The following is an 18,302-nucleotide window of genomic DNA, read 5'->3' as shown; positions in this document are numbered from 1 at the left end:
ATGACTCGCTCCTGATACATTTGCAGTCTGCTTTGTCCCTGCTGTGCAATGTAAGTCATTGCTGCTTCTCCTCCCTATCTGCTGGTCCATATCTCCCTCTGAACTCCCCTCCTCTTCCTCTCTTGTGGGCACCCACGTGACATCACTAGACACGTCATCATCAACGTCACCTTCCCCACCGCTATAAGTAGAGATCTCGGAGTAGGCAGCAACACCGGGGACCAACCTCCTCCTTGGGCTGATCTGGGTACTGGCGTCAGACTGCTGAGTAGCGCTTGTTGCTACCTCCTCTTCCTGATCCAATACCAAGAGTGGCTGCGCATCAGAAATGTCCTCTTGATATGGATCGGAAAATAATTCCAGTGACTCAAGCGGAAGGTATGTGGTGGTGGTGGTGGTGGTCGTGTTGTTGGTGGTAGTGTCTTTGGGGGTGCACATAGCAGAGAGTGAAGAAGAGGGTGCAGATCGAGAGGATGAGGAGGGTGCAGAAGAGTAAGGCTGAGCGAGCCACTCAACCAAGTCTGGTGCATCCTTTAAAGTAATTGAACGCACCTTCTGCAACTTCCCACTTTGGCTCAAGCCTGTTGCTCCTGCCCTACCCCTACCACCCCTGCGGAAGGGCCTGCCTCTTCCTCTGCCTGTCATTTTTTAAATGACCCTGTGACAAAACTCTTAGTCCCTATACCGATGAAGGACTGCTGCAGTATAGGGCAGCGGTCAGCAGTGGTGCACGTCAACCCTATCTATTGTGGACCGATAGCGGTCCTTACAGAACAGCAGACTGTACCGCACTCAAGCCTATGTACCGTAGCACCCTATACCAAGTTACCAGTCCTTATAAGAACTTTTGTGGACCAAGCAGGTTGTGTATTAGTGTTTAGCAGACTGTACGTCAGTCCCTATACCGCTGAAGGACTGCTGCAGTATAGGGCAGCGGTCAGCAGTGGTGCACGTCAACCCTATCTATTGTGGACCGATAGCGGTCCTTACAGAACAGCAGACTGTACCGCACTCAAGCCTATGTACCGTAGCACCCTATACCAAGTTACCAGTCCTTATAAGAACTTTTGTGGATCAAGCAGGTTGTGTATTAGTGTTTAGCAGACTGTACGTCAGTCCCTATACCGCTGAAGGACTGCTGCAGTATAGGTGAGCGGTCAGCAGTGGTGCACGTCAACCCTATCTATTGTGGACCTATAGCGGTCCTTACAGAACAGCAGACTGTACCGCACTCAAGCCTATGTACCGTAGCACCCTATACCAAGTTACCAGTCCTTATAAGAACTTTTGTGGACCAAGCAGGTTGTGTATTAGTGTTTAGCAGACTGTACGTCAGTCCCTATACCGCTGAAGGACTGCTGCAGTATAGGGCAGCGGTCAGCAGTGGTGCACGTCAACCCTATCTATTGTGGACCGATAGCGGTCCTTACAGAACAGCAGACTGTACCGCACTCAAGCCTATGTACCGTAGCACCCTATACCAAGTTACCAGTCCTTATAAGAACTTTTGTGGACCAAGCAGGTTGTGTATTAGTGTTTAGCAGACTGTACGTCAGTCCCTATACCGCTGAAGGACTGCTGCAGTATAGGGCAGCGGTCAGCAGTGGTGCACGTCAACCCTATCTATTGTGGACCGATAGCGGTCCTTACAGAACAGCAGACTGTACCGCACTCAAGCCTATGTACCGTAGCACCCTATACCAAGTTACCAGTCCTTATAAGAACTTTTGTGGACCAAGCAGGTTGTGTATTAGTGTTTAGCAGACTGTACGTCAGTCCCTATACCGCTGAAGGACTGCTGCAGTATAGGGCAGCGGTCAGCAGTGGTGCACGTCAACCCTATCTATTGTGGACCGATAGCGGTCCTTACAGAACAGCAGACTGTACCGCACTCAAGCCTATGTACCGTAGCACCCTATACCAAGTTACCAGTCCTTATAAGAACTTTTGTGGAACAAGCAGGTTGTGTGTTAGTGATTAGCAGACTGTACGTCAGTCCCTATACCGCTGAAGGACTGCTGCAGTATAGGTGAGCGGTCAGCAGTGGTGCACGTCAACCCTATCTATTGTGGACCTATAGCGGTCCTTACAGAACAGCAGACTGTACCGCACTCAAGCCTATGTACCGTAGCACCCTATACCAAGTTACCAGTCCTTATAAGAACTTTTGTGGACCAAGCAGGTTGTGTATTAGTGTTTAGCAGACTGTACGTCAGTCCCTATACCGCTGAAGGACTGCTGCAGTATAGGGCAGCGGTCAGCAGTGGTGCACGTCAACCCTATCTATTGTGGACCGATAGCGGTCCTTACAGAACAGCAGACTGTACCGCACTCAAGCCTATGTACCGTAGCACCCTATACCAAGTTACCAGTCCTTATAAGAACTTTTGTGGACCAAGCAGGTTGTGTATTAGTGTTTAGCAGACTGTACGTCAGTCCCTATACCGCTGAAGGACTGCTGCAGTATAGGGCAGCGGTCAGCAGTGGTGCACGTCAACCCTATCTATTGTGGACCGATAGCGGTCCTTACAGAACAGCAGACTGTACCGCACTCAAGCCTATGTACCGTAGCACCCTATACCAAGTTACCAGTCCTTATAAGAACTTTTGTGGACCAAGCAGGTTGTGTATTAGTGTTTAGCAGACTGTACGTCAGTCCCTATACCGCTGAAGGACTGCTGCAGTATAGGGCAGCGGTCAGCAGTGGTGCACGTCAACCCTATCTATTGTGGACCGATAGCGGTCCTTACAGAACAGCAGACTGTACCGCACTCAAGCCTATGTACCGTAGCACCCTATACCAAGTTACCAGTCCTTATAAGAACTTTTGTGGAACAAGCAGGTTGTGTGTTAGTGATTAGCAGACTGTACGTCAGTCCCTATACCGCTGAAGGACTGCTGCAGTATAGGGCAGCGGTCAGCAGTGGTGCACGTCAACCCTATCTATTGTGGACCGATAGCGGTCCTTACAGAACAGCAGACTGTACCGCACTCAAGCCTATGTACCGTAGCACCCTATACCAAGTTACCAGTCCTTATAAGAACTTTTGTGGAACAAGTGAGTTGTGAATGTTTAGCAGACTGCAGCAGAAGGGCAGCAGTCAAGTATAATATCCTTTCTATATTTGGAAGAAAGAATATTATACATGTACAAGCCTATTACTGTACCACTGATACCAGTCCTGAAAAGAACCTTTGTGGAACTAATAATAACAGCAAGTCTTTAAAATTACCCTCACTGCCTGACAACACTGCTTCCTTCCTGTCCCTATACAAATTGGCAAAAAAAGAGAACGATTAGTGGTTACTGGAACAGCTCTTTTGTGGACCTTGATAGTAACAGCTAATGATGATGATGATGATGATGATGATGAAAGACTAATCTGGCTGTCCCTGTAGCATACACCGTCCTTTCCCTTTCTCTAAACTAACAAAAGACACTCAGGCTGCTGCAAGAATCAGCAGCACAGCAAACCTATCAACACCTAACACCTATACCAGTCCTGAAAAGAACTTTTGTGTACCAAATAGCTAGTGGTTTATCTCTCCCTACTCCACACAGGAACCTGTCCCTATCGTAACAGAAGAAAGAATGTAAAATGGCCACCGGATCGGGTGTATTTATAGGTTAGGGGGAATGTACAAGTGTCCATGTGCTGTCATGTCTCAATTGGCTGTCCTGTATCACATGATAAACGTGTCACCAAAGGTTAAAGTTCTTGTATACATTAAACACGTAAGTCCGCCGCGGCGAACGACGGAAAAAGGCGTTCGAACGTGCGGACCGCGAATGTCGGAAATTCGCCGCGAAACGACCGCCGGGCGAACCGTTCGGCCATCACTAGTGCAGGGCGCTTAAGCTCCTTCACACCAAGTCTTTATGGAGCTGCCTTTAGAAAAAAAAAACTCCTATTTGTTTAAAGTAAAAACAATTACAAATGCCAGCTCTAGCATACTGGACATATTTCATCTATTGATTTCATCAGATGTTTCTGATGAAGTCATTGGGTGAAACATGTCAGGCATGCTAGATCTGGAGTCTTTCATAGTTTTCACTTTTAGAGTTAAGCTATGCTGGTTTTATTTTGGTTTTATATCAAGTTCCTGCTCAATACTGTATACTGCAGGAAAGATGGAAAGTCCTAGGTGTTATGAATTTGCAATCCTGTGTAGCTTGTGAGTGATCCGACATAAAAGTCATACTACTTCATGTGCGACTTCCATGCGACTTTAATGACCGGGATCCCACTTTGATCAGCCCATACCAGGCCCTTTGAGTCTGGTATGGATCTTGAGCAGGAAACTCCATGCCAAAATAAAACAAATAAAAGACGCGTGGGTCCCCCCCCCCAAGACCATACCAGACCTTTGGTCCGGTAGGGATTTTGAGGGGAAACCCACACCAGGTAAAAAAATGGAGTGGGGTCCCCCAAAATCCATACCAGACCCTTACCCGAGCATGCAGCCCAGCAGATAAAGAAAGGGGGGGATAAGCGAGCGCCCCCTCCCTCCTGGACCATACCAGGCCACATGCCCTTAACATGGGGGGGTGGCTCTGTGCTCCTCACCCCAAAGCACCTTGTCCCCATGCATGTCCCCCACCCTTTCCTGACCTGCTGGGCTGCATGCGCAGATAACGGTCTGGTATGGATTTTGGGGTGGACCCCATGCTGTCTTTTTTTATTTTTTCCACGTGGGGTTTCCCTTCAAAATTCATACCAGACCATACGGTCCTAGAGCGGGCCCCCCGTCCAAAATGAGCGATCGGGAGTGAAGAGCCTTAGTCAGGGGGGTGACCAAGAACCCGATGGTCACTCTAACAGAGCTCTAGTATTTCTCTGTGGAGAGAGGAGAACCTTCCAGAAGAGTAACCATCTCTGCAGTACTCCACCAATCAGGCCTGTATGGTAGAGTGGCCAAACAGAAGCCACTCCTCAGTAAAAGGCACATGACAGCCTGCCTGGAGTTTGCCAAAAGGCACCTGAAGGACTCTGAGACCATGAGAAACAAAATTCTCTGGTCTGATGAAACAAAGATTGAACTCTTTGGCCTGAATGAGAATTGTCATGTCTGCAGGAAACCAGGCGCCGCTCATCGCCTGGCCAATACCATCCCTACAGTGAAGCATGGTGGTGGCAGCATCATTCTGTGGGGATGTTTTTCAGTGGTAGGAACTGGGAGACTAGTCAGGATGGAGGGAAAGATGAATGCAGCAATGTACGGAGACATCCTTGATGAAAACCTGCAAAGGTTCATCTTCCAACAGGACAATGCCCCTAAGCACACAATCAAGATAACAAAGGAGAGGCTATGGCACAACTCTGCGAATGTCCTTGAGTGGCCCAGCCAGAGATCAGACTTGAACCTGATTGGACATCTCTGGAGAGATCTGAAAATGGCTGTGCACCGATGTACCCCATCCAACCTGATGGAGCTTGAGAGGTCCTGCAAAGAACAATGGGAGAAACTGCCCAAAAATAACTGTGCCAAGCTTGTAGCATCATTCTGAAAAAGACTTAAAAGGCTGTAATGGGGCAAAAGGAGCTTCACCAAAGTATTGAGTAAGGCTGTGATACTTATGTACAGGGGATTTTTTCGTTTTTTATTTGTAATAAATTTGCAAAGATTTCAAACAAACATCTTTCACGTTGCCATTGTGGGGTATTGTTTGTAGAATTTCGAGGAAAAATCACTTTTACACAAGTGAAATTTAGAGTGTTACCACACCACCAGGATTTGCGGACCTCATATGATCGCCCTTGAACTTTCAGGAATTGGGGCAAATTCTTATGTTCCAGACTAATATTTTTGACACCTGAAGTTTATGTGAATATGTATACAAGATGTGTCCAAAACTGTTTCTTTTGTTTTTCCTTTTTTTTTGTATTATCCTTTGTATTATTCTGTTGATCTTTATGTTCAATAAAGCCCTTTGTAGAAGAATTTTGAGGAAAAAATAATAATTTAATCCATTTTGGAAAAAGGTTGTTAAATAACAAAATGTGGAAAAAGTGAAGCACTGTGAATACTTTCTGGATGCACTGTAAACAGACCCCAACATCTCACCTTTCAGGCAGAGAAAGGAATTGGTGACACAGATTCTTCAATTCCTTGCTTTGTAGCCTTAGCTGCACTGAAGATGAATGAACAGGAGAAAGAATTTCCTCATTCCTGTTATGAATGGACACAGGAGTGATCCGTACCAATCGCTCAGTGTCCAATTCAAAAAAAGAAGGGGACTTCCTCCACTCTCTATCTGCCTGTGCGCCTGCTGCAGCTGGCAGGAGAGGAAAGCCGTTGGCTGGGGGGATGAGAGGGGGCCTTGGCACACAGGGGGAATCAGATATGAGCAGCACAGGGAGGGGGAAGGGTGCGGAGGAACGGGAGAACAATAACAGAATGATGTGTGTCTGTGTCTCTTTCTCCAGCAGCTTAAAGCTGGCGAAAGGGAGAGGGGGAGAAACCGGCTTTCAGCTGCTGGAAGAGACACAGACAGTGCATCGTTTGGTAATTGTCCTCCTGTCCTGCTGCACCGATCCCCCTGCTGTCTGGGCCCCCCTGTGTGCCCAGGCCCCCTACAGGAGGCCCAGTGGTACCCCTCTATTGGCAGCCATGGTATTACCCCTCTGGCAGTTGTCACTCGGGTGTGCTCTGCACCCCCCGCACATTTTTATCATTTTGCTCCCACAAATAGAGCTTTCTTTTGGTGGTATTTGATCACCTCTGGGATTTTTATTTTTTGCTAAACAAATAAAAAAAGACGACATAAGTTAGGAAAAGCCGATATGCGGCTTTTCCTGTTTACACTGTGATCAGCTGTGATTGTCAGGGACGCTTTACCTAGATCGGAGTTGCAGTGTGCCAGACAGTACTACCGATCGCCTCACTGTGCGCCTCCGCGGGTGCACGTCAGCTCGTTATCCTGATCATGTCATATGACCTCTGGTCAGGATAACTAAACCACTTTGCCGACGTTATGTTACTATGTGGCAGGCGGCAAGTGGTTAAAAGTCTTAGAGGCAATTTCAGCACTTCTAAAAATAGGGTTTAAAGAGGAAGAAAAGTCTTCCTGTTTAATTGTACCTACAGGTAAGCCTGTAATAAGGCTTACCTACAGGTACTGTAAATATCTCCTAAACTTGCACCATTTAGGCATTTACTATATACACCGCCAAAATTGACACACGGCCGATCGTGCCATTTCTTCAGGGCCCTGTGCTCGGGAGTGACGAACCTTGTCTCAGCGGTGTGCACGCGCCTCTGCAACAGCTTTGTTTTAAGGTAAGTATTTCATAGTGCCTTTGTCTTAGCCCTTGTACACACGGTCGGACATTCCGACAACCAAATCCGTCGGATTTTGTCCGTCGGATTTTGTCCGAAACTGTTGCATACACACGGTCGGACAAAGTTGTCGGAAAATCCGATCGTTCAGAACGTGATGATGTTATTTCATTAGGACGGGACTACGTTCAGGCTAGTAGCCAATAGCTTTGATGTAGGAATTTTATCTGAGCATGCGTGGCACTTTGTCCGATCGGAATTCTCTACACATGATCGGGGTATGTCCGATTGGAGCATTTTGTCGGAAAATTTTACCAACAAGTTGGAAAACTTGGTCCGTCAGATACTCCGACGGAAACGGTCCGATGGAGACCACACACAGTCGGAATATCCGACAAAACGGTCCAATCGGACACATTCTGTCAAAATCTCCGACCGCGTGTACAAGGGCTTACAGGTTTTATGCCTTTTGTCTTAGCCCTTGTACACACGGTCGGACATTCCGACAACCAAATCCGGCAGATTTTTTCCGTCGGATTTTGTCTGAAACTGTTGCATACACACGGTCGGACAAAGTTGTCGGAAAATCCGATCGTTCAGAATGTGATGACGTTATTTCATTACGACGGGACTACGTTCAGGCTAGTAGCCAATAGCTTTGGTGTAAGAATTTGATCTGAGCATGCGTGGCACTTTGTCCGATCGGAATTCTCTACACATGACCGGACAAGGTCCGATCGGACCATGTTGTCAGAAATTTTTATAGCCAAGCTGGAAAACTTTGTTGGTCGGATATTCCGACGGAAACAGTCCGATGGAGCCCACACACGGTCGGATTATCCGACAACGCGGTCCGATCGGACATTTTCCGTCGGAATGTCCGACCGTGTGTACAAGGGCTTACAGGTTTTTTTTTGTTCTGTTTTTTTAGGGTTTACAATCTATTTAATGATGAAAATATCAAAATGGTGAAAATAAAATATTTACAAAAAAGGAGAAAATAATGCAACAGAGAAGAAATAAAAAGTGTTTCAAAATGAAGGATACTTAACAATGTCCTGGTTTACAGAGTCCAATGGAAAAACAAAAATGCTAGAGTGGCTCTCTCAAGTCCAGTTAGGTGTATGTATTAGAGATTTAGCGGGTATAGGTGCTGATGAGAGTAGTACCATTGTAGCCAGGGGCGGATCCAGAGTCTAGTCTCGGGAGGGGCACTGCCAGAAAATAACGTGTACCTGTACGCGATTTGTGCAATAGCCAGCAAAGGCACATGCGCTGATTGGCCAGAGGGGGGGCCAATCAGCGGGAAGTGATGTCCTCCAGCCACCTGCAATCGCTCCCCACAGAGATGGAACAGCGGTCTGCTAATGTAAACAAGGCAGATCGCCGCTCTGTCAGAGATGAACAGAGTGATCTTGTGTTCCTGCTAACCAGGAACACGGATCACTCTGTTCAACTAGTGAGTCCATCCCCACACAGTTAGCGAGCACCGTTAGGGACACCGTTAACTCTTTGATCACCCCTGATGTTAACACTTCCCAGCCAGTGTCATTAGTACAAGTGACAGTGCATATTTTTAGCACTGATCACTGTATTCGTGTCACTGATCCCCAAAAAGTGTATGATCTGTCCGCCACAATGTTGTAGTCCTGCTAAAAAAAAAAATCACTGATCGCCGCCATTACTAGGAAAAAAAGAAATAAAAATGGCATAAATCTATCCCCTATTTTGTAGATGCGCTAACTTTTGTTTAAAACAATCAATATACATTTATTGGGATTTTTTACCAAAAATATGAAGCAGAATACATATTGGCCTAAATTGAGGAAGACTTTTTTTTATAGCAAAAAGTTAAAAATATTGCTTTCTTTTTCAAAATTGTCGCTATGTTTATATTGCAAAATATAAAATTTTACCAGAAGAAAGTGCTATTAGTAGAAAAAAATGGACATCAATTTTACTTGGTTACAGCATTGCACGACCGCGCAATTGTCAGTCAGTTACAGTAACACAAAGCAGTATCGCAAAAAATGGCTTGTTCATGGGGGGGTAAAACTTTCTGGAGCTGAAGGGGTTTAGATTGAACAAGACTAAAAGGGCAGTATTTGTTTTCCATAAATAATGACAGTATGCAACACAAGATTTTGAAATTTTACACATTCACATTCATTCATTCTTTTACTCACTTTTATATAATATTTTGGTGCTCTGGTGGGGGGGATTGGCTCCCATGCAGAAGCAATGCAGATGAGTGGGATCCGTTAATTGCACTGTCTGCAGGTGCAGTCAGCAGCATCAGATGACAGTGACATACAGTCACTGCTTCTTCCTGTGTTCCCGCCGTGCTGTGGAGAAGATGGAGGGAGGAGATGGATGGAGCCAACACTCCCACTCAGGGGCGGAGAACAAAGAAGGCTCCGCTATGAATGCTGGGGTTCTCCTCCTCCTCAGCAGTGGCTCCAGCCTCCGACGTGACTGACGTCACTGGTTGCTACACGCCAGGCGGCACAGGCGTTAGCAACCAGTGCAAGGAACACTAGCCAGCGGCGCAGCTCCACACACCTCCTCCCTCCATCTTATCTTCTTGTGACCACAGAGTCTCTCTCTCTCAGCGCCGCCGATCGGCTGATTATACTGATGTGAGAGAGAGAGAGATTCGGTGGGGACTGCAATCAATGATATTTTCGGAGGGGGCAATTGTCCCGTTGCCCCCCCCCTGGATCCGCCCCTGATTGTAGCCAGGGTTGCCAGAGGGAACGTGATTTCTCAAAGGATCCTTTACTGGAGGCTAGCATGGTTTCATAACTACAGTGTTGGTGGATCAAATCTAGTGTCAATTACCTAGGGAGGGTGTGGGTTTTTCCAAAGTCTCGTGATGCTCAACTTAGCTGCCAAGAGTATATGAGTAGCTGAGTGTCTGGCCCGTAAGGGGTGGCTTCTATGTTTGGGTTCAGCAGCTCTAGATCGGGAGAGAAGGGAATTTGGGTATACGTAACCATAGAGAGGATTTTGAAAAAATCTCTCGTCAGAATAGTTTAAGTGTGGGGTAGAGCCATAGGGTGTGAAATAAGTCTCCTACTGCCCTGCAGTGTCTCCAACATAGAGGCAACATTCGGTGATGGAAATTTGCTAGCTTAGCGGGCGTTAGATACCATCTGAGATATATTTTTTGGGATAGTTCCAAGAGTGATATGCTGGCTGTGAGATTGTACATGGATTGGACGGGCTCTGGTCCACTTATAATCAGTCAAAGAGGACCCCAGGCCTGATTCCCACTGTGTGAAAGATTTGGATTTGGAGAATAGCTTCTTTTGGTTAAAGGTGGAATAAATGAATGAGATATCCTTTTGAGAAGAATGAGTGCCCATGAAATCTTTCCAGATTTGTTGAGGAATAGAGTATAGCAGGGGTCTCAAACTGGTGGCCCTCCAGCTGTTGCGAAACTACAAGTCCCATAATGCCTCTGCCTGTGGGTGTGATGCTTGTAACTGTCAGCCTTGCAATGCCTCATGGGACTTGTAGTTTCACAACAGCTGGAGGGCCACCAGTTTGAGACCCTCTGGTTAGGAAGTCTGGAAAGGCAGTGTTTCAGTAACGGCTGTATTTTGAACAATGTGGCTGCCACACACACAACCCATCATGTTCCCAGTATGGACGACCATTACAGCTCCATAGAGGCGAAGATCATTGGAATGGGGAGGAAGTGTTTTGGGGATGGGGTAATCACATTAAGGGCAACTTTACTAAAAATGATGGTTTCCGTAAAACTACAATGTAAAACCATTCAGTGTAATGATCAAAAATAAATCAGGTTGCTTGTTTATAAAGGCAAGGCAAGGGGTGTAAAAAAACACCTAACATGTCAACTTACTCGGTAATAGTACACCAAAAGACCGATTAGTACCAGGGACACAGCAACACCCAATGCCAACATCCAATACAATAACGTGTGATTTTCTGAAATTAGAAATATTAAGCATAGATCTGAAGATTAATATTCTAAAGAAAATACACACATACATTTACTAAATACAATCTTATATTTAGATACATTATTTGTGGCAGCAGACACAAGTTCTACTTTGATACCCTTCCAATTTTTGCAAAATCAGGAGTCCTTCCTATTTTGTTGTTGGTCCAATCACATAAAAGTCACAACTACTGCTCTCCAATCAACTACACACTACACTACATTCATGCTCCATGCTGATTGGAGAGTTTTTTGGTTTTAACCATAATAAAGATACCCTTCAGCGACAGGTCATGTGACCACTGCCCAGACATTGGCCCATGGGGGCCTCTGCCAAAGGGAGGATTAGCATTCCGGCAGATCGACCAACTCTACCTAAACATCACCCTTCTCCAAAGGTATTTCAGGACATTTACTGATTCTAATTACACGGTTAGCCCAGAGGCAACGAGGAATATTGTGCGTGGCTTAGCCCACTATTTTAGGATGTGGAATAAACCATTTTTTTTAAATTTGTAGTGGAATTACAATCTGCAGATATTTTCTATTTCAAGAAGAACCAACTGTGCTTTGGGCACTTTTATCTTTGTTGCTTGGGTTTACCTTACCATAATCTTACTTTTTGGTTTGCTGCCAAGTCCTACCTTTCTTTGGTCCTTTGGTGAAGCCAAGGCCTGCAGATAAGGTTTGAAATACCTTGTAAAATGATAAGTAGGGATAAGCCAAGGTTAAGGGACAAACTGAGTTTGGCCTAAACCTGTGGGAAACTATCAAATGATAGCAGGCTGCTGACCCAATCACCTGTGGCTATGAAATTCCTTATCTCTCAGCTACACATAACAAAGGGGTGGAGATGCTCGTGGGATAATTGACCCAATATGGCCACATGGTAATTATCCAAATATGCCCATATGGTCATAGCAGCTTAATGATGTCCCCAGCATCCGGTCACATGGGGAGGGGAATTCCGTGACCATAGTTGATTGGGACAGCCATCATGTGATAGTTGAACACGGCCTGAACTTTAGGTCATCCTTAATGTCAACTACTGCTTTAAAGATGAACTTTAGGAATTCAGCTCCTTTGTAAAAAGGGAAGGTGCACTATGAAACCCCTGATGGGTTTACTTCCTCTGTCTCCCTGCAAAGGTAAAGTATAATGGGCTACTTTGCATCGTATAGTAGCCCATTATGTGTCACTTACCTGACACAGGAGCCAGCGATGTCACCGCTGTCCCCTGTAGCTCGGAGCATCCATCTTCTTCCGGGTATCGCTGCTCCGGCCACTCACAGCGCCGGAGCAGCGATGGTGTCACTCGCGCATATCACCGTTGCAGTGGCATGCTTAGTGCGCCTGCGCACCGCTGTCTACGGCACATGCGCCGTAGACATTGGTTCCTGTCTTTTTGGAAATATCTTCTAAACCGTGTAGGTTTAGGAGATATTTCTTGGACCTACAGGTATGCCTTAATCTAGGCTTACCTGTAGGTCAAAGTGGTTTGTAAGGGTTTACAACCACTTTAAGCCCAATGATTTGCATGACACCTCCTGGACTTATCTCCATTATTTACATCTGACAGGTTTATAGAACTCCCAGAAGCCGGCTATCGCTGTAGCTCCGGAAACCCAAAGCTGGGCCTTCTGGTCTCGTCATCTTTATCAAAACCTAATGCTTAAAAACCTGATTGGCTCAACCATCACCCTATTATTAGTTGCATATATAGTTACATAGTTAGTCAGGTTGAAAAAAGACACAAGTCCATCTAGTTCCATAATAATAAAAAAAAATAAAAAAAAAATCATACAACCCCATATACTCAATCCTATACCCACAGTTGATCCAGAGGAAGGCGAACCCCCCCCCCCCCCCCCCCGAAAAGCAGGCTTCAATTTGCTATAGCAGGGAAAAAAATTCCTTCCTGATCTCAGGGAGGCAATCAGATTTTCCCCAGATCAACCTTACCTATAAATGTTTGTACCAAGTTATATTATGTACATTAGGGAAAGTATCCAGGTCTTTCTTAAAGCAATCTACTGAGCTGGCCAGATTCACCTCTGCAGGGAGTCTATTCTACATTTTCACAGCTTTTACTGTGAAGAAACCTTTCTATATTTGGAGATGAAATCTCTTTTCCTCTAGACGTAAAGCGAGCGACCTCAGGTCTTTGATAACACCCTGTAGATTGGCGAAACATGTCAACGTATTTCCGGTGGCACTGACGTCATTTTTTGCTCCTTGGAACGCACTTCCTGGTTTCTGGAACACATGCCGTAAGCAGCGTCCGGATCCATCTCTAATCCCTTTACATGCCTGTTTTTATCAACTATTTTGTAAGTACCCATTTGTATATGGAATAATTCCCTTTTCAAATGGTACTTTTCACTAGTAGTTTCATTTTTTATCCTTTTTTGGTACCTGGTGATTCTGCTGAGAAAATTCCAACAAGAAATCCTTTGATCTGATGTGCACAACACCGCTCCTGAGCTTCTCTGGATACCATCGTATAAGCCTGAAGTGACCCCCAGACTGCAAAGCTGGGGGTCATCGCCATTTTGTGAGTGAGGACACATGTGGGGGTGGCGTTTATGCACCTGAAAAGTCTGTGGTCCATTGAACTTCAAAAGCTTTTTTACCATTGCGGATCAGAACATTCAGCACATTTATTTGGACTTTACTTACATGTTTTTTGCTTTTTCTATTCGTATATTCACATCTGCACTCATCCACATTTGGTTACACATGTTTATTAACATTTGCGAGCGCCACATTTTCATAATTTTACATTTCTATTGATTAGCACTTTGTGTGTGACAGCTGCTTTAGTTTTCTTTTTCATCGTTTTTTCACCGTTCAGCGCAAGTTTATTCACCCTTGTCCTCAGTGTTGACCATATATATATATATGTGAATTTCTGCCAATATCTATCTCAGCTCTTTAATAGTAGAGTCGATGCAGCTGCTGTGCCTGTATCTCCATCTCCCCTCCCCCTACCCTATCACAGAAGCCTTTGTAGCCTTTGCCCGAGCTACATCACTAATCTTGTCTCCAAATATAACCCACACCATCCTCTCAGCTCCTCTCAAGACCTTTTACTCTCAAGCTCCCTTCTCTCCTCCCATGCTCATCTCCAGGACTTCTCCAGAGCCTTTCCCATCCTCTGGAACTCTCTACCTCAACCTGGCTGGCTATCTCCTACTCTAGCTGCCTTCAGGCAATCCCTGAAAACTCATCTCTTCAGAGAATGCTATCACACCTCCAACTAACCTTCTACCATTTCCATCAGCTCATTCCCCACAGTTACAACCTTTTGTACCACCTGCCCCACCCTATTAGATTGTAAGCTCTTCTGAGCAGGGCCTCTCTTAATCCTCTTGTATTTTATTGTATTGTAACTGTATTGTCTCCCTTTTATATTGTAAAGGGCTGCGTAAACTGTTGGCGCTATATAAATCTTGTTTATAAATAATAATAATAATAATAATAATAATAATAACTCATTCACAAACACAAAGGCTTCTGTGAATGGGCAGCAAAGGGAAGGGGCAGGCATAGCTGCTGTATGTGCTTCTCTCCTCCCATAGCCCTGAGTGTTTGCTCTGGGAAAGCCATAAACCTGTCAGGTGTACAGTGCCTTGAAAAAGTACAAAAATGTTACAGCCAAAAATATAAATGTATTTTATTGGGATTTTATGTGATAGACCAACACAAAGTGGCACATAATTGTGAAGTGGAAGGAAAATGATAAATTTTTTTCATATTTTTTTACAGATAAATATGTGAAAAGTGTGGGGGGTACATTTGTATGGCGCCCCCTGGAGTCAATACTTTGTAGAACAGCCTTTCACTGCAATTAGAGCTGCAAGTCTTTTTGGGGATGTCTCTACCAGCTTTGCACATCTAGAGAGGACATTTCTGCCCGTTCTTCTTTGCAAAATATCTCAAGTTCTGTCAGATTGTCTGTGGACAGTAATTTAAGTCTTGCCACAGATTCTCAATTGGATTTAGGTCTGGACTGTGACTGGGCCATTGTAAAACATGAATATGCTTTGATCTAAACCAGGGATGCCCAACCTTTTGAAGAGCAAGGGCCACTTAAGCGACTTGGTAACAGGTCACGGGCCACAATGAGAGGAGTGGGTGGATGGCATGTTCGTGTCCACTAGGCATTTTCAGAGCGGACACAGACGGATCCCACGATACTTTTTGGTGGATCGTATTGGAGGTAGAATACAAGTCGGTTTATGTCTGCCACTACTTAGAGGTGAATGGAGGGTCCAATTGGTTGGACTGTCGGACTGACTGTGTGAAAGGGGTCCAAGGTTGCTTTCACACTGATGCACTGTGGTTTACCGGCACCACGTGTGCAACGCAGTGTACCTTTGGCTTTCCTGCAGTATGCAATAGACTTTTATTATATTCTGCAGGTTTCGTGAACTTTCAGAAAGCTCACCAAACTCACAGGTAATAATAGAAGTCTATGGCTCAGTGCAGGTAATTGCTCTGCACCTACGGATCAGTTTGAAAGCAGCCCAGTAACCACTGCAGGACAGATATGCCCATATATATATATATATACACTGTGATTTTAGTAATAAACTGACCTTTAATTACAGTATTCTTTCTATTATATCCAAGAGCAGGAGGTCACGGGCCACATCAGAGGGCTCCGCGGGCCACATCTGGCCCCCGGGCCACTGGTTGGGCACCCCTGATCTAAACCATTCCATTGTAGCTCTGGCTTTATGTTTTGGGTTGTTGTCCTGCTGGAAGGTGAACCTCCGCCCCGGTCTCAAGTCTTTTGCAGACTCTAATGCCGCGTACACACGACCGGACTTTTCGACATCAAAGGTCAGACTAGACGATTCCGGTGGACCATTCGATCGTGTGTGGGCTGCAGCGGACTTTTGATTTGCAAAAATCCGACAGACTTTAGAAATGGAACATGTTTCAAATTTTTCCGCCGGAACTCCGCCGGACCCAGTTCCTACCGAGAAATCTGTTTGTGTGTATGCTAGTCCGACGGACAAAAACCGTCGCGAGGGCAGCTATTGGCTACTGGCTATGAACTTCCTTATTCTAGTTCGGTTGTACGTCATCACGTTCGAATCTGTCAGACTTTGGTGTGATTGTGTGTGGCCAAGTCTGTTAATTCGGAAAGTCCATCAGAACTCTGTCAGAACTCCGTCAGAACTCCGCCGAAAGTCCGTCGGACCTAGTCCCTCGAAAATTCCGGTCGTGTGTACGCGGTATAACAGGTTTTCTTCTAAGATTGTCCTGTATTTGGCTCCATCCATCTTGCCATCAACTCTGACCAGCTTCCCTGTCCCTGCTGAAGAAAAGCATCCCCACCACATGATGCTGCCACCACCATGTTTCATGGTGGGGATGGTGTGTTCAGGGTGATGTGCAGTGTTAGTTTTCCCCACACATAGCGTTGGTGGACTTAACTTTTTAGACCAAAAGGTTAAATTTTGGTCTCATCTGACCAGAGCACCTTCTTCCACATGTTTGCTGTGTCCCCCACATGGCTTCTCACAAACCGCAAATGGGACTTCCTATAGATTTCTTTCACCAATGGCTTACTTCTTGTGACTCTTCCATAAAGGGCAGATTTGTGGAGAGACGACTAATAGTTTTTCTGTGGACAGATTCTCCCCCCTGAGCTGTGGATCTCTGCAGCTCCTCCAGAGTTACCATGAAAAAAAGGAAGAATAAGGACTATGATGACTAGTGATGGACGAACTTCCGACGGGACGTTTCGCGAACGCGGACCGCGAACGAGGCCGACCGTTCGCGAAACCGAACGTTCGCAGCGGGCCCCATTGACTTCAATGGGAGGCGAACGTTTCAAACCTTTAGGTCGAATTTGCAGCCACAGGATAATTATTAGCTGGGCAAACATAGTCCCACCACATGGCCAATGACATAACACATGTATGAGGTGAATTTGGGATCGATAACTACAAGCATTCTTTTTTTATATGGGAAATTGTTCTGACAATTCAGGACTGTGGAGCGCATGAAGGCAATGGAGGAGACGGAAGGTCAGGGACCAGGGTAGGCAAAGAAGAGGGTGCAGGAGATGATCACCAGCAGCGTGACATACAGCAATGACACATGCACCGTGATAGAGGCATCTGACAACAGCACCGTGATACAGAGCACTGACATCAGCAGCGTGACATACAGCATTGACAGCAACACCATGATAGAGAGCACTGACATCAGAAGCGTGACATACAGCACTGACATCAGCACCGTGATATACAGCACTGACAGCAGCACCATGATAGAGAGCACTGACATCAGAAGCGTGACATACAGCACTGACATCAGCACCGTGATATACAGCACTGACAGCAGCACCGTGACAGAGAGCACTGACATCAGAAGCGTGACATACAGCACTGACATCAGCACCGTGATATACAGCACTGACAGCAGCACCGTGACAGAGAGCACTGACATCAGAAGCATGACATTAAGCACTCACACCAGCACCGTGATATACAGCACTGACAGGAGCACCGTAAGCAGCCCCAGGAGGAAGTCAGCACAGCACAGGGATGGTGTGATCCCCTCATAATAAGAACCCCCAGGTGAAAATCAGCACAGCACAGGGATGGTGTGATCCCCTCATAATAAGAACCCCCAGGTGAAAATCAGCACAGCACAGGGATGGTGTGATCCCCTCATAATAAGAACCCCCAGGAGGAAGTCAGCACAGCACAGGGATGGTGTGATCCCCTCATAATAAGAACCCCCAGGAGTAAGTCAGCACAGCACAGGGATGGTGTGATCCCCTCATAATAAGCAGGCCCAGGAGAAACTCAGCACAGCACAGGGATGGTGTGATCCCCTCATAATAAGAACCCCCAGGAGGAAGTCAGCACAGCACAGGGATGGTGTGATCCCCTCATAATAAGCAGGCCCAGGAGAAACTCAGCACAGCACAGGGATGGTGTGATCCCCTCATAATAAGAACCCCCAGGAGGAAGTCAGCACAGCACAGGGATGGTGTGATCCCCTCATAATAAGAACCCCCAGGAGG

General features: G+C 45.9%; 1 protein-coding gene across 1 annotated transcript in view; it reads right to left on the bottom strand.

Moving 5' to 3' along the window:
- LOC143942052 (cell adhesion molecule CEACAM3-like) overlaps positions 1-18,302 on the bottom strand; it is an 84,658-nt gene that overhangs the window by 13,019 nt on the left and 53,337 nt on the right. Inside the window, exon 7 of the mRNA XM_077463364.1 lies at positions 11,153-11,238. Coding sequence (XP_077319490.1) covers positions 11,153-11,238 — 86 coding nt within the window. The remainder of the gene's footprint in view (positions 1-11,152; positions 11,239-18,302) is intronic.

Source organism: Lithobates pipiens, unplaced genomic scaffold, assembly GCF_037356315.1.
Source record: "Lithobates pipiens isolate NorthernLeopardFrog02 unplaced genomic scaffold, aLitPip1_a1.2 Scaffold_30, whole genome shotgun sequence".
NCBI classification, from domain to species: domain Eukaryota; kingdom Metazoa; phylum Chordata; class Amphibia; order Anura; family Ranidae; genus Lithobates; species Lithobates pipiens.
Note: the sequence above shows the minus strand (reverse complement) of the source record. Positions and strands in the feature narration are given on the sequence as shown.